The sequence below is a fragment of the Marmota monax genome, unplaced genomic scaffold, assembly GCF_021218885.2.
Source record: "Marmota monax isolate L192 unplaced genomic scaffold, Marmota_monax_Labrador192_F-V1.1 WCK01_AAM20220418_F8-fsc00077, whole genome shotgun sequence".
In the NCBI taxonomy this organism is placed as follows: Eukaryota; Metazoa; Chordata; class Mammalia; order Rodentia; family Sciuridae; genus Marmota; species Marmota monax.
In genome coordinates, this window is record NW_026694610.1 from 1923431 (window position 1) to 1945510 (window position 22080).

General features: G+C 33.5%; 1 protein-coding gene across 2 annotated transcripts in view; it reads right to left on the reverse strand.

The window, feature by feature from the left end:
- Positions 1-2510: 2510 nt before the first annotated feature.
- Positions 2511-22080, reverse strand: part of Nipbl (NIPBL cohesin loading factor) — a 177595-nt gene continuing 158025 nt past the window's right edge. The window contains exons 37-47 of one of the 2 annotated variants that reach the window (XM_046422262.2): positions 21451-21605; positions 20724-20814; positions 18337-18510; positions 17785-17975; positions 14948-15055; positions 13835-14035; positions 10760-10906; positions 8741-9015; positions 6220-6394; positions 4058-4243; positions 2511-3501 (exon numbers count right to left, since the gene is read on the reverse strand). In XM_046422262.2, the coding sequence (XP_046278218.1) occupies positions 3136-3501; positions 4058-4243; positions 6220-6394; positions 8741-9015; positions 10760-10906; positions 13835-14035; positions 14948-15055; positions 17785-17975; positions 18337-18510; positions 20724-20814; positions 21451-21605 (2069 nt within the window). In that variant the 3' untranslated portion in view covers positions 2511-3135. Of the gene's footprint in view, positions 3502-4016; positions 4244-6219; positions 6395-8740; positions 9016-10759; positions 10907-13834; positions 14036-14947; positions 15056-17784; positions 17976-18336; positions 18511-20723; positions 20815-21450; positions 21606-22080 lie in introns of both variants that reach the window. The other variant, XM_046422263.2, reaches the window with a different exon arrangement.

Below are 22080 nucleotides of genomic sequence, written 5' to 3' on the forward strand. Positions count from 1 at the left end.
GATCACATTTTTTATGCAAATAAAAGTGTGTGTGTGTTGCACAGAACCATGGATTTCCCTGGTTTGGTTTACTTTCTAAATGAAAATGATAGAGTTGGAATTGTGGCTCAAAGGCAGAGCGCTTGCCTCATGCGAGTGAGGCACTGGATTCGATCCTCAGCACCACATAGAAATAAACAAAATAAAGGCATTGTGTCTATCTACAACTAAAAATAAATACAAAAATATGATAAATGTGCTTGCTGATTATGAAACCCATTAGGCACAAATGAACTTGACTTACCTGTCTTCACCACACATACACACACACACACACACACACATCACGTTTCTCTAAAAGCACAGCATTTCTATTAGAGATTATGAAATTCTAGAAAATTCTATAGATCTCTAAATTTTCTGCCATGTATATTTTGGTATAAATGTCTTTAAAAACTAGACATTAAATAATGTCTTAAAATAATAAGACAAATTGAATAAGAAAACTTAAATTTCATACTAATATATATATACACACACACATATGTGTGTATACAGATGTACTGGAACATTTCTAAGGTCTTAACTTTAAAGACATAAAAGTCTTGTAGTGCTAGGGATTAAGACCAGGGCCCCAAGCATACTAAACAAGTGTCCTACCACCAAATTATATTCCTAGATCTTAAAAAAAATCTTCTTGGAGGGCTGAGGTTGTGGCTCAGCAGTAGAGCGCAGGTCTCGCACGCGTGGGACCCTGGGTTCGATCCTCAGCACCACGTAAAAAATAAATGAGTGAAATAAAGGTATTGTGAATAAATATTTTTAAAAAATCATCTTTGAGAAATCTTCAACTTTCTGAAAACTTTGGCTATACATTAAGAGTTGAATCCTATCCATTAACATTCAGCTTGTATTACTCATACATAAAATATCAGTCCTTAGAATATACGGAAAACTCCAAACCTTCGAATTCCTAAAATTTCAATGAACAACAAACACAGCAATTCACCCGTGATCATCATAGGCAACAGAACACTTATTACTGTGCAATCCATTTTCTAAAGCTTACTTTAAATAGGATTCCCAAGTAGCTATGCTGCAAGGATCCTTTAGAAACTGGTTTACTTTGAGTAAAGATACTCTATCTTAATGCTTAATGCGTAAAAAAAGTAATGAGACACAATTGTTCCAATTCTAGATTTAAATTTCTATTGTGACATTAAATAGCAAATTACTGAATTCTCTGAGCCCATTTTCTCATGTACAAAATGGGGATAAAATGTTTTAATTAGTAGGGGTTTTGTGAGAATAAAATGACAACATGCAACACTACCAAACATATAGGATAGAAAGTTGTTTTTTTTTACTCACATTTTTATTCTTTAGTACTCTAGGCTGAACTTTATATTTTCTCTAACTGGTATTTTACTCTTATTGATATTATTGTTTTTATAGGCTTCCTCAAATCCATTTTTAATACAAAATGACAAATTCTGAGGGGAAAAAACCCAATCTAGTTTTGTCGCAAAGAGTTCACAGTAAAAGGGAAGGGAACATGCAATTATGAGGAAAAAAATGAAAACACTTCCTTCAAGAAAGCATTCTGAAAGAATTCCACATAGGAAATAGATCCTGAAAAGTTATTTTCACAGTGGTTTAATAGGTGTTCACAAAAAGGTATTTTGTGGCAGTCATTCTTCCTCACAAATTGAATACCTTCATTACTTGCCAGATTCATGAAACTTAGCATTTTAGAGCTAAGTCAACTTTTTTTCAAAGTGTTAATAAGTACACAGTTTTTAAAAATAAACTTGAAACAGACCTCATCCACTGTAAATTTTAGACATTACTATTTTACTGAGTATCAACGATGTAGATCTAAGGCTAAATACCCTTCTCCCAATTTAGTTGAGGTATTTGTAGTAACTAATGTATAAATGACAATTGCTCCCCAAAAATGTATGATAAAACATTTATAATAGAAAATGAAGAAATATTTCAAATTACTCTTTCAGCATTAAAAAATAATCTGTGAAAAATGTGTGTAATGATGAAGTGTCACATTCATCTTCATTCTATTTCTAAAATAGCATGGCATCATTTAAAGAGAAATGCTGTTTTTTCAAAATAGAGGAACTGTTACCTTTCCCCAAGGTTTAAAAAATAAATATTACCATTATGACATCACTAGAAAGAAATTGAAGCATACAAGGAATAAACTATAGTTTCTTTTTATATCAAAATGTACTCTTGAAAATGTGTTTGGCACAGTGCTAAATCATATATAGTTAATACTAAATATTGCAGGATACAATAAAACCCTGGAGTTAATTGTTTACACCCTCTTATGGGAATGAAAATAATAAGATACCAATTATTCAGAAGTCAGCCTATACAAACTGTATAAACAATATTTTTATGTTTTGCTTTGAAAATCAGTGATATAATAAATTTTACATAAGACTGCAAAATAATATAAATGGATTTAAACAGATTTTTTACAATAAGAAATTCAAATGGAAACAGACAAGTAACAAAGAGAAGTAAAAAAATTTATTGCAGTATTCGCTCCACCAGATTGCCTGGGGATCCCTTTTCTTGTATTGTTTTCAGGGTGACCTAATACAACAAAATCTACATTTACAAAAACTCCTTCTGCAGATAGGTCATAGATACTGCATGCTTTTTTTTTTTTTTTCAACATAATAAATTATATATCCAGGAGATTCTGCCATTTTACAGCCTGGAAAAAACAATGCTTCCCTGGAAACTGGGCTAAGCTAAAGAAAGCCATCCGCTGCTAGGTTAAACTCCAAGAACACTTTATTAAGAACATTAACAGACTAATTTCCAACATTCACTTGTTTATTTTTTTTAAACAGAAAGTTTTTTTCCAAGATATAAACAATTTTTGTTAAACTATAATACAGTGGGAGTAAAAATGAACTGAGAATCTGTTTCTGCTGCACAACAGCGAAGGGAGCTCCCACAAAAATGTTTGCCCAACATTTCCTTCTTTTGTTCCTGCATCCCAGGTTCCACTCTTACTCTTCAAAAAACTGATTTTTTTTTTTTTTTTTTGCCAGAATGTTGATATTTCAAGTTTTTCTGCCTTTAAAAAAAATTCCTGTAAATTTGGCTGCATGTACAAATTCATTAGCTGGAAGTCCCATCCTTGGCGGCATACAGGGATCGTAAAGTCTGAACAACTTTATTAGTCAGCTTATTAGCACTCGTTAGAGCAATTTTTTTGTAAATAATGTCTGACTCTTTAATAGTGTCTACCCAAGGCACCAGTTTGCGGCCATCACGGCGCTTAGCCTCAGTCCAGGAGCCACTGTAGGAGCCTGCCATCCACTGAACACTGAAGCCATTGCTGGTTTTCTGTACTACTCTTGCAATTTGTGGTCGATCTTTGTACTTTGGACAGCAAATAGCGATGACATCCATGACGTCAACACTTTCATTCATCTGTGCTGCCAACTCCGTAGAGTCTGAATTTCGTTTTGACCTTCTCAATGACTAAAACATTGGGAGGGGGGGAAAAAAGACGAAGTGTTACACAAAAGAATTTTAGTGAAATTATTGTTTTTATTGCTTTTAATCCCTTGACGCCGGGAGTTGGGATTTCCCAGCACACTTCCATTGCCGGCAATGAGACGCACCGTGACCGCCAGCGCCAAGGGGTTAACAATATACTTGTAAAACCATAAAACTCTTAATTTGTACCCGTGTCTTTACTCTTGATATAAAATTATATATACATATGAACCATAAAGCTACATAAAACTTAGCAACAATAAAAAGGATAACACACGTTAATACAATTCAAAGAAAAATTAATAACCCTTTTTGCTGCATAAATCTCATTTCTGTTTTTTTTTTATTATCTTTTATGTTAAACTTTCTACAAAAGGATGTATATAAATGGTTAGGTAGAGAATCTCTATCTACAAAATGTTTTCTCTTATAAGTATTACATTACTTGGTGTACATTTAATAGACTGACATATATAAGCACATAAAAATCATTTTACGTAATACGCTGCGAAATACGTTGACTCCTCCTCCGCCTCACCCCTGAAGTGCCTCCTCCTCTATCCTCCCCATCACTTTCATCATCTTCTGTCTCTGCTGTATTATTTTTAGGGCTGCCTCCTCCAAGCAGCGAGGTAATTGCTTTGTTCCGAGCATTTGTGCTAGCTGACACCTCTCCTTCTTCCTCTTCTTCATCAGGGTCTAGATGTTCCATGAGAAGTTTGAACTATAAAAAAATAGATATTAATTCAGAGTTTTAAGTAAATATTTCACACAAGATTGTCAAATTCCTAAATGTATATTATGGCATACAGTATCCTATGGCAGTAGTGAGTGAAAAGACCACATTTACTGTTCAAAATAACTGTTGGTAAACAGAGTTGGATAAGTATTTCTGGGTTTGCAAACCTTAAGTCACTATTATGCAACTTTACCACTGTTGTAGAAAGCAGCTATAGACTGAGCATGGCTATCTCACTAAAACTTCATTAAAACAAAACAAAAACAAACAAACAACAACAACAAAAAAAAACAGGCAATGGGTCAGATTTGGCCCATAAGCCATAGTTTGCTAACTCTTGGTCTAAGTCATCAAGTACTCAGGTGATTAGAAATTCGGTTAGACATCTTTTTAGTTCTTTGCCCTCTTTGTTCTCTGCTAAGACAAAACAAGAGGAAAAAGGAAACAAAGAATGGTGAAGAATTCAAAATGAGAACTAAAATACTTTTTTTTTCTGTTTGAAAGCTATAGATTTTCTTTTTTTTGCTTTTTTTTTATTAGTTGCTCAAGACAATACAATGATCCCGACATATCATACATTTGATTCAAATAGGGTATGAATTCTCATTTTTCCATGTGTACAAATTGCAGGATCAGAAGATGGAAAGATATACCTTGTTCATGGATAGGCAGAATTAATACCATTAAAATGGCCATACTACCAAAAGTACTCTATAGGTTTAATGCAATGCCAATCAAAATCCCAATGGCATTCCTCGCAGAAATAGAAAAAGCAATCATGAAATTCATCTGGAGAAATAAAAGACCCAGAATAGCTAAAGCAATTCTAAGCAGGAAGAGTGAAACAGGAGGTATATCGATACCAGATTTCAAACTATACTATAGAGCAATAGTAACAAAAACAGCATGGTACTGGTACCAAAACAGGCGGGTAGACCAATGGTACAGGATAGAGGACACAGAGACCAATCCACAAAATTACAACTACCTTATATTAGACAAAAGTGCTAAAAGCATGCAATGGAGAAAGGATAGCATCTTCAACAAATGGTGCTGGGAGAACTGGAAATCCATATGCAACAAAATGAAACTGAATCCCTTTCTCTCACCATGCACAAAAGAGAACTAAAATACTTAAAAAAAAATTTAGAGTAAAATATTAGTAAAATGTGTGAATAATATGACCATTGTGTAGACTTCATTCTTAGTCAAAAAGCTGATATGACTTATGTTCAGCTATTGCTTTGAGCAGATTAAAATACAAAACTTGGAGCTGGAGTTGTGGCTCAGCAGTAGAGTGCTCAACTAGCATGTGTAAGGCCCTGAGTCTGATCCTCAGCACCACATAAAAATAAATAAATAAAAAAGCCCCGCTTTTCTATCATTCTAAACACAAACCCTATACTCATTAATAACAGTTAACTACTTATCCATTCTTCCTCCCAGACCCTGGCAACCTAGATTTTACTTTCTGTTTCTATGAATTTGAATACTTAAAGACATTTAAGCACATTTTGTACACACTGTCTCACATACTTTGTAAGTAAGTATACATAGATATATAAATATGTAACATATTACTCATGTAAGAATACATGAAAAGTAATATTGCTTGTCAGAAAGGAGAACAGAATAGCCAAAGGTAAAAAGAGGATTGTTCACAGTTGTTCCTTTATGAAATATAACATATAATCCATTGAGTTAAAAATACACACACTTTTACTATAATCTTTCATATTTTATCTATGAACTGTTTTTTCCTAAGGAACAATAATTATGATGTAGTGGGTGCAAAAGGAAAGTCACTCTTAAAGTACCTTATTAAAACTATACAGAGAATAATAAATTGATAGTTCACGAAGCTTACATTCAATGTAAATGAGACAGCTATCTCTCTCCTGAAAATGTACTTTCCAAAACAGTCATAATGAGAAAGAAATATTTTCAGTTTTACTACTCACATCTAGATACTGTTTTACTATACTCCTCTTCACATCTTCAGTGATTTTGGAATTAGCCATATCACTCCGCAGGAAGTCCAGTGTTTGTTTGGGATGAAAATGAACTCCTGTTTTTCGGTTAATTGCTTTATCGTATACTTTTGCAGACTCAGATGGAGAGTATTTCTGAATTTTACTGTTTTGGGAAAATAAAACCAAAAGCTTAAAAAATTTTCAGGTGCTTACATTTAAACTGATTCAAGTTATATTTTATTTATTAACAACATTTTTATTACATAGATTTCAACTAATGAACTTGGACATAAAAATATAATTTTAAAAAAGAAATAAGAAACAAAGATTGAAAAAATAATTTTATCTTGTTTCTATCAGTGTTTGTCTTAAATAGAGGCATCAAAAGGATGGGGATGGAGAAAAAAATACCTGGATGTAAGGAAGCACCAAATTTGGAGAAATCTGATTATAGATAAGAAATATTCTTTTAATGAAATTAGTTTCTCATGTCTGTTTTATAATACTGTGATTACAAGGCAGCTTTAGTACAATGACTTACTAAAACCTAGCTGGCTTGCCCTCTGCTTGCTGCCTTCCGCCTATTCATTCTTTGCACAGCAGCCAGACTGATGGTTTATAAACTTGTTTCAGATTACTAGCAACTCTGATTATAAATCTTTCCAACTCCTTTACACTGCCAAGATCTTATAAGGTTTTAAGTTACTCTAGATTAGTTGCTAAGATTTACCTACCAATCACAAAATTCTGAATTTCTAAAGCTGGGGATGTAGTTCAGTGATAGAGCACATGCTTAGTGTGTGTGAAGACTCTGGGTTCAATCTGCAGCACCGTGTTAGAAAAAAATAGTTTAAATTTCTCTTGAAAATGTAGGAACTCTACCCACTTCTCCTGGGGAAACATGTGAATGAAAACCTAAGAAGCATCTTTTTTTTTTTTTTTTAAAAGAGAGAGAGAGAAAGAGAGAATTTTTTTTTAATATATATTTTTTAGTTTTCAGTGGACACAACATCTTTATTTTATTTTTATGTGGTGCTGAGGATCGAACCCAGCGCCCCGTGCATGCCAGGCAAGCGCGTCCTTTTTTTTGGGTGCTGGGGATCAAGCGTAGGGCTTTCCAGATGCTAGTGATATACTCTACCACTGAGTTACATCCCTAAGTCCTAAAAATGTCCACTTAAGTGATCCTTTTACATGAAACATACTCTTTCTAGTTGGCCATTGACCTGGTCCACTTATTTCATTATTTGTCTCTTATTAAATTTGAATTTTTGATTCCTATTCTAAGGTTTCAGACTGTAAGACATGTCAAGAATACTAAAGATACCTTTAGTGACTAATAACGTTCATAATAATTAGCACTTCTCCATCTCCTACTTTATAAAGATTATCTGGCAACCAGGTATGATGGCGCATGCCCATATCCCACCAACTTGGAAGGCGGAGGCAGGAGGATCACAAGTTAGAGGCCAGACCCAGTAACTTATGGAGACTCCATCCCAAAATAAATGAAAAGGACTGGGGATGTAGGCTCAGTGGCTGAACACCCCCGTGTTCAATCCCCAGAATACCCAGTAACACAACCCCCCACACACCCATACACACGAAGGCAAGCATGGGGTCTCTTAGAGCTCAGCCTAGTTGATTTATATCTTGTTTTTGTGCTACTGGGGATTGAACCCAGGGCCTTGTGCATGCAAGACAAACCCTATACCAACTGAGCTAAATCCCCACCCTGATTTATATCTATTTTGATTTCATAGTTCCTTATGAATTTAAAGTTGTTATCTATTTTAAGATTTCACTGTCTTCAGGAAAGCCTTTTTAAAGAAATCAACAAAATGAACCCTTTTATTCATAATGTATTGTCACCAAAAAAAAAAAAGTTTTTCCTCTTTGAATACTGTAAGAAAATAAATAAATTAATAATATATTACACAGTGGAATATTATGTAATAATAAAAAGGATCACGTTCGTTCTGGGGTTGAATTCAGGATCATGAGATTGACTGACCAATTCATATATTTGTGTATTTATTTAACATTTTTTTAAACAGACAGCATCTCAATGATGCCTAATGTTGCCCAGGTTGGACTCAAACTTGTGATTCTTCTGACTTAGCCTCCCAAGTAGCTGGGGCCAGAGGTACAAGCCACCATGCATGGCAATTTGTGCATTTTTAATTTTAAAAATTGTAATTAATTAATTAATTTTTGATACTGGGGATGGAACCCAGGGACACTTTACCACTGAGCTACACCCCCAATCCTTTTTATTTTGAGATAGGGTCTAAGTTGCCTAGGATGACCTTGAACTTGTGATCCTCCAGCCTTATTAGCCTTCTGAGTCGCTAGGCTTATGGGCATTCACCACTTCATGCATTTTTTTTTTTTTACCAAAACTATTTCCAATATTAAGATAAGCATGCAATAAAAACTAGGTTTATATTTCTTTATTATTTGAACAGAGTGAATTTTTGGTTTCCTCTCACTGCTTATGTAAACTTACCTATCAGAAAATCCACAGAGATTCTTCAAATGTTGTTTTAACATGAGAAGCAATAAAATACCCTGGGAGACATTTGCAAATTCAATTAAAGGAGCTGAATTTTCTGGCAAACATTTCATCACTGAATTTATATCATCTTCTGAATCTGAATCTGAATCCGAATCTACACGTTTCCGCGATTTCCGAGGCCTGGAAACTTCTTCTTCACTCTCGCTTGACTCATTTTCCTTACTAGGTGATGATTTTCTCTCTTTCCTTTTGTCCTTTACCATAGACTGAAAGAAAGAGGAAATTCTTCCGTTTGAAAAATAATAAAAATAAATTACCACTAACAGATGTAAGTATGTTCCATTCAATAACTTAAAAAAAGCTTCCTTAAACTAACATTTTATAAAGCCCATGACTTCCTATAAACAATTGGAGAAGTATGTCTTGGGGAAAAGTTAGGTCCCAAGACTTATAATAAGTAAAATCATATAAAATAGCCATCCTCCTCTCCCCTGAAATACCTCTGAATTTCAAAATACCCCTTTGAAATATCACTAGAAGGAAAACAATTTTCTCATAAGGATAGTAATGAAAGACAGTTCTACAAAAGTATCAGTTTGGTACAGAGGCATGCCATTTATATAAAGCAATTATATAAATGAGAATACAGTAGGCTTAAACATCCTCAGCATCTATCAAACTACTCCTTGAAAACTTAAATCCTGTTTCTCTGTACTTTTTGAAAATTTTAGCTCTAAGTCAACTGGGTTTATGTGGTGGAATGGGGAGGATAACTTAATTACAAAAACAATTATTCAAAATGTTAACTGCTGAGAAATAAAATAGTCTGGGTTTGGTGGCACAGGTCTCCAATCCCAGTGACTCTGGAGCAAAGGCAGGAGGATGGCAAGTTTAAGACAGCCTTGGCAATTCTCCAAATAAAAAGTAAAAAGGGCTGGGAATGTAGTTCAGTGGTAGTGCACCCCAATACCTCGAAATAAAACAGGAAAAATGTTACAATTCTATTTACAAATGTAACAAAATAAAATAAGCACGATGGCTAAAATTTCTGTATAATCATTAAGTTCTCAAACATTAATGGGCATACTAATAACCTATGGATTTTGTTAAAAATGCAGATGGGCATTTCAGCAGGGCTAGTGTGGGGTCTGAGGCTTTGCAGCTCTGATAAGCTCTTGGGTAAACCTAGTGCTTCTAGTCTGAGGTTCACACTTAAATTAGCAAGGGTTTAAATACTTCTTTAATTCCAGATAGCTTAAATAATTTAAGATAGCTTAAAATTAATAAAATAGCTTAAACAATTTCCCTGACTTACTGGTTTCACAAGGCTGTTTTGAGCACTACTACTGTAAAATGAGATCTAATTGCATTATCAAGCACATAAAAATATTCCATTCAACTTTTAAAGAATTTACGGAGTGCTTAACTATGTTAAGGGTGCTTTTATAATTAATTAAAATTTTCTAAAAGTCATAACAGAAAAGACAAAGTTTATAAGATTTTGGACATGTAAAATGCTATAACTCCATTATGAAGCTGTTGCTGAAGGACAAGGTGATCAATGGTATTATGAATTTAATGTTTCTCTATAAGTAGGCTATATACTCACATCTACATATCTTTATGTACACTATTATGACCTACAGCACAAGATTTACAGAATAGTAAGGTGTTCTAAAATGAGGTTTAAATGGATATATGAATGAAAATGAAACACTTAAGGTTGTTGTTTAAGATGAGAAATAAGAAGTGGGATGGCTTATCAGAATAATCCATGTGTGTATATTTTATAAAATCACCTAAGTGATCTAGAAATGGATGGTTTTAGATCTTTCTGACTAGAAATGGTAACCCACTTCCTCTCCCAATTCAAGGACTGCCCAGATTTCAATAAGTTAATTTAGAAAGATTTAATATATTGTGAAAGAATAAAAATGAAAAACAAAACAATGAAAACAGCATGCCTGTATTTTGAAAGATTCATTAAGAATAGTAATGTGTGTAACTTACCTCCTTGAATGACTGCAGTAGGTTACTACCAGAAACTGAGAGTGTAATGTCTATATGATGCATTATAAACAACGGCTCTTCCTGTGTCTGGTATGGAAAACAGGCTAGATTGTCTGCTATATACAAGAGCATAGTCACTTCTGTTTTCTGTAAATTTTAAAAAAAGGTACACACATTTAGTGGATAGCCTAAAAACCCATCCAAAAAAACGTTTTAGAAAAAATATTACAGGGCACTTTCACCTCAGTTAATGTTAAAGAGAGACAAAGAGAAATAAAAGAGGGGATGGATTAAAAAAAAAGACGGGAGGAAGAAGGAAGGCAGAAGGAAAGAAAGAGGAAGAAAGGTAGATAAGAAAGAAAAGGGTTGGGGACAGAAATAGAGTTTATAAAATAATCTTATACCTATTTTAGAAGATTTTTATGATAACTTACACCATACTAACTTAAGAGGTAAGAGGTGAATTTTTTAGTGTACCCAAATGAAAATCCTTGAAGTTTTCTTATAGAGTATATGTGACCTTTATGATAAAGCCATACTGCATCAGAAAACATACCTATGAGTTCATCATTGTTTGTCATTGTGCTTCTAAGAGTTTAACTCATATGGAGATCAGTTACACACAGTTACTATTCTGCCCTCAAAATCAAGTGGTAATTATAGTACTAATACATGGGTTAAAAAAAAAAAAACAACAACCCCAAATTCATGTACTAATAAAACATTTGTCAGTTTCCTATATATTTGTAATTTAGAATGTCAGAGTTGTTTTGACAGCATTACCAGATAGGCAAAATTTAAGAGAAAAATTATAGTTTTTGCTAGTTTTTGGTTTTAAAAAGAAGTAAACAGATTCTCAGCATTTCATAAATCATATAAAATGTAAACAGAAGGACTTGATAATATTCAAATTCCTTCTACATACTTACAGTTCAAAAATAAATTAAAAAAAGCAAAAAGGAAACTTGAAATTCTGCAACTTTTGTCATAAAAGTCTTATATTGCTCCTTCCTTTCAAAATTAAACTTCTTAACTCATTAAGTCTCAATTTTTCAATTCTGTATAGGATAATGGAACATAGTAGGTTTTAAAAAAGTTTAGACTGCTTTCTCCATCCTTCTCTACTTCTCTTTTAATTAAAGTATGCTTTTGTATCTCACTCTTTGACTGTTTCTGTCTACCAGGTTCACCAATCATCCCAACCTATGTATTTTTATTTTTACTTCTATTCTCCTTGACTTCTCAGTAGCGTCTGACACTATTACCCATACTTTATTTCCTGAAATGTTCCTCAGTTTTCTCTTCCTAACTCTTCGACTATTCCCTTACATATCCTACTCAAGTCAACTCCTTTTCAAACTGGCATTAGCAACAGTCCCATTATTCTCTTTGGTGCTCAGGACAAATATATTCCAGTTATTTTTTGCCTATTCTTCTTACATAATCTGATTTATTTCTTCCTCACAATGTTTTTCCTTTTCTTACCTATTACCCATTCTTCTTTCTTTACTATCATTAAAATAAATCAATTCTTTTTTCTTTAATATTTATTTTTTAGGTGTAGATGGACACAACACAATGCTTTTATTTTTATGTGGTACTGAGGATTGAACCTGAGTCCCGCCCATGCTAGGCAAGCGCTTTACCGCTGAGCCACAATCCCAGCCCCAAATCAATTCTTTATAAACTTCATTGTGAACACAATGATGGAAAAAATCACGTTTTAAAAATGCTCTTTGGCACTTGTTCTCATCATTTTATTTAAATATTTTCAACAATCCTCCAATGTCTATAGGATCCTTCAGATAGTATGTTTCATTGAGACCTTCCTGCCCCAACAAATGACAATCTATTTATTATCTGCCACATATTCTTATTTGTATTACCCCTGCCTGGGGGTAAAAACATCTTCCTCTTCTGGTATATAGAGTAGATTTGGCTCATCAAATCCCTTTAGGCTTTCAGTGATATGCTCCTCCTCTGATAACCTTTGTTGGAGGTGCTTTGAAGAAAATACTGCATCATGAGAGCTGAATTTCCAGTTTCAAATGCTGAGATAACAGAAATGTCCAGTGGATAATACACAGTAGGCAGTGAAATCACACAGGAAGTAAGCTCAATAGAGAGACAAGGAAGGACTGCAGTAATAGCTTCAATACAAACCACCAAGCACTCAGAATATGCTACCCTCAATCACTATTTATTCTTTTTATTTTGTGTCCTATCCCCATAACTGGAGGTAAAAATCCTCTGAGGGCAAAAGCACTACATCATAAGCAAAGAGTCCTACACATAGTGAAAGCAGAATACTGATGATATAATGATGATGGTGGTGATGACAAATTATATCCCAGGCAATTCTGAAACAGATGTTTGTAATATTTATTTGCTAGGTCATACTCAGTAAAATTTCATGTAGCACTGTAAAAGGAAAAGGTCTAGTAAAGTATCTCTACTCTGGCAATTATAATTTTATTTTATTGTGAGAAATCTGTGTTAGGCTAACAAGTGGTCAAAAAAAAAAAAGATTTACATTTAAAGATTTAGAAGATTTTCTTTTAAAGCTGCTATATACAGAGACTGGTCTGTAAGCTCTAAGTGAGTAGATACCACTACTCTTTAATTAAAGTATGCTTTTGTATTTTATCCTATAATCTCTTATACAATGACTGATATAACAGCAGGTACTGAATAAATATGATACTCAGGATGGAGGTACAATTATACTTTACTCCTCATTATATTTATTCTCATATAAAATTTCCCCTTCAGTTTTTTAAAAAATATTTATTTTTTAGTTATAGGTGGACACAATGTCTATTTTATTTTTATGTGGTGCTGAGGATCGAACCCAGTGCCTAATGCATGCTAGGCGAACGCTCCACCTTCGAGCCACAACCCCAACCCCTCCCCTTCAGTTTTGATTGTATTAAATGTAAATAAAAGCAGAGTAAGAAAACACATAATATAGTTACTAAATTTGCTAAAATGGCAAGATTTTAAAAGTGATGACTACTTGAGGCATAATATTTCTAAAACATTTATATTTTTAAAATAACAAGTTTCTATACTTACTGCTGTGTCATCAAAGAGGTTGAGTAAAGAAATAAGAAAGGCTCGTCTATGTTGGCGATTTCCACGGATCATGGAGTAAAGGTGTGAACACAAAGCACTAGAGGACTCATCTTGTCTGAAACCCCTTACAGGATCTTTTAGGCACGTGTTGATTGCCTGTTGTACCTGGTAAGACATCTTCATACCAGCCACTGCTTTCATCTGAAATCAATAAAAGTCTAATTTTGGTAAGGTAATTAAAAGAATTAAATTGAAAGTATACTTTCAGCATAACATTTTGAGATTAACTTTGAAATTTGTTTTTCTCATTTAAAATAATACAATTTGCAGAATGAAAGGCTGGAAGGAACTCTAGACATCTCCTCTTACTTTATAAGAAAAAACTGAGGACTGGAAGTCTTTGCTGCCATAGTCACAGAGTAGGCTCTAGAACTAACGCTTCCTAATTTTCAGCCAGTGTACTTACTGGACCTATCTTAAGTTAATTTTAAACTAGAATAAACAGTTTGGGGATACTTAATTGCATGTTTAAAAGATAAGTACTAAGCAAAACATATTATTCTAAAATAAATGACCTGTTTGTTAAAGAAAGATGTTTAAATACATGTTATTCTATTAAAAATATATATATGTGCACCATTGTCAAACTATGGAACCAGTCTTGGCATTCATCAACAGAAGAACGAATAAAGAAAAGGTGGCATACATACACAATGTAAGTTTTATTCAGCCATAAAAAAAGTGAAATCACATCATTTGCAGAAAAAATGGATAGAACTAGAGACCATTATGTTAAGCAAAATAAGCCAAACTCAGAAGGTCAAGCAAGGGTCATATGTTTTCTCTCATATGTGGAAGCTACAAAGGAAAAATGAAAAGAAAGTTGGAGGGCTGACAGGAACTCATGAAAATCAAAGGGAGATTAGCAGAGGAAAGGGACCAGGTGGTACAATGTGGGAAGTGAGTGGGGAAGTACTGGGGGTGAAACTGGCTAAACCGTACTGTTAAATTGCGTGCATGTGCAACATATAACTACAAATCCCATTATTATCATCATTATATACAATTATAATGCACCAACAAAAAATGTGAAAAGAGGAAAAAAATACATACATGAATGAATCCAGCATATTTTTTGTCTATTTCCACAAGCTGCTGATCAGCCTTGTTCCGCATAGCAGGTTCTGGGTCTGTGCCCATAGCAATTAAATATGGAACACACTGGAAAAAAAATATTTATAAGATATTACAGTAAAAAAAAAATATATGTACCTCAACATATGTCAAAATTTGTATATCTGGGACATATAAATTTAGCTTTATAGGCTTGCCTACAAATGCTGTGTTTTAATGTTCTTTTTAAAATAATAAATTTTGATTTTAAATAAGAAAGCATTAGCAAAATATTGATGTGAAATTTAAATAATTTCAAAGTAAATTTAAGATTCTTTAGAGTACTCCCACACTAAGATTATTCACTTAAGATTATCACATAAAATACACTACAAATGTGTAATTCAATAATTCTTGAAGCTTAACTAAAATTGCTATGTAAAAATAATACAGGGCAAAAGTAATTTCCTCCCATATGTGAAAGCTTAGGAAAATATAATTTTTTCACTAAGCTGATTTTAGGTGTGATCTAAACAATCAGATAGTTTGTAAAGCTATATTTGTTTTACTTTTTTTTCCTGTTGCTGGGGATGAAATCCAGGGCCTCACGCATATTAAGCAAGTGCTGGGCTAAATCCTAAGACACACCATTTCTATGTTAAATGAATTTGAATCAGACAGCATTGAGAAGGTCAGAAAAATACATAAAACTACTTTAAGATACAGATACCACAACAAATGAAATGGGTGATCATGGGTTAAATCTCAGACCAGAAATGAGAATGTCTCTAAAGAACATAATTGGCTTAGCTAGGAAAACTTTGAAAACGGACCCATTTATTAGATCAACTTTTAAATTTCCTAAACTTGATGATTGTATATAGACAATATCCTTGTTCTTAAAGATACATGCTGACATGTAAAGAATCACATCTGAAATTTACTATCAAATGATTCAGAAAAAAGCAGATGGTGAATACAGGTGAAAAGCATAAAGCAATTTATTGTACCACTCTTATAATTTCTTTTTGTGAAAATTTTAATCAGTTCTGAAAAGCAAGCCAGGCATGGCGGCACATATCTATAATACCAGTGACTCAGGAGGCAAAGTAGGAGGATCACAAATTCAAAGCTAGCCTCGGCAACACAGTGAGTGAGACCCTATTTCAAAAAATAAAAAGGGCTGTGGGTTTAGCTCAGTGGCAGAATGTCCCTGGGCTTAATACCCAGTACCACAAAACAAACAAAACAAATGAAATAAAAGGTTTAAATAAGCAGATACTTGTTGAAAATCTATAATTTGAAAATCTGAAATCTTTGCCCAGCAGAAAATTTTGGATTTTGGAACATTTCATATTTTCAATTAGGAATGTCTAGCTGGTAAAAGCTAAGCAAATATTTCAAACTATGAAAAATTCTAAAATACAACACTTATGGTTCCAAATATTTCAGATAAGGGATTTGCAATCTATATAATAATAAAAAGAACTTAAGTTTGCAAAAGGCGAAATTCTTAACATATTGCTGTACACTGTGATAAGTGATCTTGTTGATGACAGCTGTGAGGCATGAAGAACTGATTAAATATTTCTCAATGTATTTTGTTTCAGACCACAGGGAAGAGCACATTATATTTATTTAAAATATATATATATTTTTAGTTGTAGATGGACACAATACCTTTATTTTGTTTATTTTTATGTATGCTAGGCTCGAACCCAGTGCCCCAGGCATGCTCGGCCAGCGCTCCATCACTGACTGAGCTCAGTTATATTTAAATATAGCATATTTTAGATAAAGCCCCATGAAAAAACAAAAAAACAAAATCCAAAAAAAGCAAGGAAATAATAAAAAATTTTAAAGGGCACAGAGTAGACAATTTGATAAGATTACTTTTGTAGTCTATGGCATTCTCCTGAGCACAAGATATTGCCTTAGTTTTGGCTGTCAATCCTCACCAATATTAATAGGTTTATTACATCGTCCTGCTGTCTCTCCTCTCTCTCTCTTTTGTGGTGCTGGAGATTGAACTCAGGGTCTTATGCATGCTAGGCAAGCACTCTACCACTGAGCTACACCCCAGCCCTTTATCAAATCATTTCATCCTCACACCAGTGCTTTAACATGTTGGATAGGTCATATTACATCCAAATTAAAAAGGCAAACTAAGCTCAGATTATAAAATTTACTTTCTTATGGTTAAAATTCTATTCTATGGAACATACAATCTTTTTAAAATAATATTGGTAGTTGTAGACGGATACAACACTTTTATTCATTTATTTTTATGTGATGCTAAGGATCAAATCCAATGCATCACACGTGCTAGGCAAGTGCTCTACCACTGAGCTACAACCCCAGCCCCAGAACATATACTCTTAAACCCGGTTAATTCTCTTGAGTATTATTATCATATTGTTGATTAATGGGGCTAAGGGTAAAATATGGATTAAAATAATTTTGTCATTCCTACTTAAAAAAAGATTTGAGTCCATGTTCTATCAATAGAAATTGGAAGTAAAGTTTAATAGAGATAGTATTATGAATATATAGGTACTCTGCAGTAATGACAACCTAAGAGACTGTCCAAAACTTAGAGACTTTTAAAAGTTTAGACCAACTCAGGAGGCTGAGGCAGAAGGAGCACCTGAATCCAAGAATGTGAGGAGAGCCTGGGTAATATAGCAAGACTCTAACTCTTAAGAAAAACAAAAGAAGAGTTTAGAAAAAGAAATTAAAGATTAAGAGGAATCAAGAACTACTTAATTCTCTAATCACAATGTCATCAAATGACAAAGTGGCTCTTTAGTAGTGCTACTACTTTGAAACTTGCTTACCTGAACTGGATGAATAAGACCTTGGTTTAGAGTCAAAGCAATGACATTTAGGGCAAAGTGGCGTACACTTGACTGGGTGTGAAAAAACGCCTCAAGCACCTGTTTGAGGTAAAGTTGCATGATGGAACTACTCATCCCTGAGGAAACATCACCCATTTCTTTTAAGTCTTCCTGTTTTGCAACTTTCTTCCCTAAAAAAGGAAGCAAATGGAAAACACAGAGTAAGAGCATACTAACTTTACTAGCTATAAACTAAGGCTACAACTCAAACCTCAAAATGTTTTTTTTCCTTGTGTCAGAGGCTCCTTTGAGACCCCACTGTGAACTGTAATTCCTTCTCTTGCTTCAAGATATTAAGGTTTGTATATATCCAAATGTTACAACTATTTTAGGGATTTTAAAATATCCCAAAGTCAGCTCAAGGACTCCTACTTAATTAAATTCCTTCATCTAATATATAAGGAAATTTAGATATCTGGATTAAAGAAAATGAGTTACAGAATATTGTAACTGTAACTGTACTGTGAAATTTAAGAATATATTTTCACTTACAGTCTCTATCTGCTTGCTGCATACGTGTATCTTCTTCTTGTAGGTAGGTCTGGAGGTTTTTTAACACTTGTATTTTTAAGTTTACTGAGGAGTTCTTATCAGATAAAATATTATTATATAGATTCTTCACTTCTTGCTCAAACATTAGACTTGGATGTTGAATAAAGGCAAATCCTAAGAAAGAGGGGGGGAAAAACTCTTCATATGTTCCTATTAAACGTGACATTTACTGAAAATGTTAAATTATATAAAAAGCTCCTTATTTCAAATATTTAAAACTTAGAATGAATGACTGGAAGAATATGCTGGTGGCCTTACCTAGAGCAGTATTAGAGCAGGTACTTCTTTCCCCATGAATTAAAAACAAGAAATTGCATTTCAAAGGAGAATTTCACACAAGAGGAAACCTTGAGGAGGGAGCAGGGCCTAGTGGCTAGGGGAGTGGATTAGGAGTCAGGAGTCTTGGGTTCTATTCCTGGCTCCACCACTGACTTGTATTGTGACCCTGGGTGAGTCATACAATCTCTCTGTGCCTCAATTCTCCATCTGTAAAATGGGGACAATAATATTTACCACCCGCCTACCTCAAAGGGATGTTTTCAGGATTTAAGAAGTAATGTCTGCAAACATTTTTCAGATCCCTAGCAGAAGGCACCATATTGAAATTATTTTAAAAATATATTGAAATAGATCCATTTTATGAAACAGAAAAACTTCTAAATTTAACTAGAGTTAAAAATACCTTCCATTTCTTTCTCATATGGAATTAACACGAGGCCACAATGCTGAATTCTATAACCACTAATAAATAGCAAAAGAATATTATCAATGTTTATACATAAATATTTGAGGAAAAAAAAAAGATGATCCTTGAAGACACCAAGAATTGATGCCAAATACCCAACTGAACTCAAAGCATGGAGTGATCAGACATAGGATAACTATGGCCCAGGTAAGAAAGATGTCTTATTAATTTGTCTAGAGGTTCGATTTTTTGGATAGTATTGCTTCTTTAAGTTAAAATTTTATTTGTTCTCTGAATTAGCTGTAACAATGGTTTTTGCCATTCCATGTAACCTATATTCAGACTGAATATTTAATGATATACACTGGCTCAAAAGCAATATTACATCAATTTAACTTCCTAGTAAATGATGTTTGGATTTTCACTATACTTGCTATAAATAATTTTCTGAAAGGAATAGAAGAATTATAAGGTAATAAGATTTAAGTTTGTTTACAGATATTATGAACAAAATTTACAGAGGTGTAGGTAACTCAGAATCTTTTTATTATTAACTTTTGTCAAAAGACTAATTCAAATGACTACCCATGCATATGAGTTAAATTATAAACCTTGACAATGCTACCAAAATATCATTTCCAAATAAATAAAAATAATTTTTAAAACTTACTGGGTAGCTTTATATCAATTTGCATAAAACAGTAAAAACAAAACCCCAAAACTGGACAAACTGATCTTCTTGTACTTGTATTTTACATTATAGAGAAAGAAAATTTATTACATGTTTAATTAAGGCAAGAAAGTTTTACACTTCATATTTTTAAAGATTATTCAATTTAGGTGATTTAGTACTATTCTCTTATTTCTTATATTCTAATTTCTTTCCAGATAAGCCATATAGACCTGTTGGCAGAACACATTTTTATTATACCAATGCTCCTGAAAAAATGACATGAAAAAAGTATGTACACAAATTGTTCCTCTTGGGTTGGTTACCATGTGTTTCTATATAAGGCTGTGTATACTGCCCAGTGTTTTAACCTTTAGTGGTAGTTATGTGTAATGACAAAATTTTGCAATGAAAAATAACAAAAGGTATGCAAATAGCACCAAGTTTCTATATGCTATCTTTCTTTATCAAAAATGCTATAATGAATGTTTTTTATTTTTCCTTTGTACTGGGCATTGCACCCAGGGGCAGTCTACCACTGAGCCACATCCAGCCATCTTTATTTTGTATTTTGAAAAAAGTTCTCCTAGTTGCCAAGGGTGGCCTTGAACTTGAGATCCTCCTGCCTCAGCCTCCTGAGTTGCAGGGATTACAGGTGTACGCCACTGAACCTGGCTGAATATTCTAAGACATCCTAGGAAGTACGGATGGGAGATAGTAAATTACCTCTATTATACTAATGAAGAGACTGGTGAACTGAGAAATTAAGTGGCTTTCTCAAGGTCACTCAAAGTCACTGGCTGAGGCATGAATGAAATCCAGGTGTTTTAAACCCCAGTCCTTCCTTCTACATACCAACATTGCCAGTAGAAACATATTTAAATAAACTAACAATTTAGATTCACAACATTTAAAAGTTTACTCCACTTTTAAAAGAGCTAAAAGCTATAAATAAATTTAGTCTGAACTTACCTAGACCAATGATGGCTTTTGTTTGTACTTCTTCATCTGAATGTTTTGTAAAATACATTAACAGTTCAAGTACTTTGTCCTTTATGTTAACCTAAGGGGGGGAAATCACATTAAAGTATTCAAAAGGAGTAATTTAGATCAATTTTTAGTTATCCAAAAAAAAAAAAAAAAAAAAAAAAAAAAGGCCTAGAAATAATGAGCATTTCCACATGTGAAATTTAAAACAATGAGCATTTCCACTTGTGAATTTTAAAATAAATAAACTGGGTTGAGGACAGTGGTAGAGTGCTTGCCTACTTGCACAAAGGCCCTGGGTTCAACTGCCAACACCGCAAAACAAATAAAACCCAATTCCATTTATTTTAGAATAGTCACATTCAAAGTATCAGATTGTGACAAAGGGCTTGTGTTGGGATGTAAATCAATGCACTGCTCCATTCATTGAGAAAATGGAGGGGTGGGGGAAAGTACTGATCTAAATAGTGTGACTATTAAAGAGCTGATATAGATGATGGTGGAAACTTCAAAACTTGTCACAGACCAATAATAAACAGTTTATGGATCAGAAACAAGTCTGAGGACCATGCTTTGAGTACTGCTGCTTTCAGAATTCTCATTAACCTGACTGCTCTAATGCTGCCTTCATCCATTGTCACTATAGTCATTCTCAGCTCAGATGGCCACACAGGACTATTTTACAGCACAATGATAATATTATGATTTTTACCTTACTGTTGCCTTTAAAATCCTCTAGGTCAAAATCAAAATGCCGACACAGTGCTCCAACAGTAAAAAGGGATCTAAGAAGTGCTGGCTTATTTGTTAGAAGTGAAGTGTTATTTGGGTCTTCTTGGTGTTGACTTTTTAATTTTGAAATGGCACCTATTGAAGATAAGTAATAATAAACCCATTATAGTTAAACTATGAGGTTCAAATAATTACTAAAGAATTACAATTAGTTTTTAGTAAAGGTTCCAATAATTAAATATGTCTAGAAATACAGGTACATTTCTTAAAGGGTAAAATAATTAATGTAGGAAGAAATATTTAGATTCTACTTTACATAGTAGACAGAAAAATTATCAGCCTTTATTTGTAAGGATTCAAGTTTTTGAATAATAGAGGAGTTTTAAAGGAATACAAAAGATAATAGAGGGGAGAGGGTGGGGGGATGGGAAGGACGGTAGAATGAGATGGACATTATTACCCTATATACATGTATGATTACGATACCAGTGTGACTCTACACCATGTTCACACAGAGGATTCTGATTGTGGACCATGGAGGAAAACCACACTGGTTATAATTCTCTTGATGCTACCCTTTATCAATTGTATTAAAAATGAATTAGACACA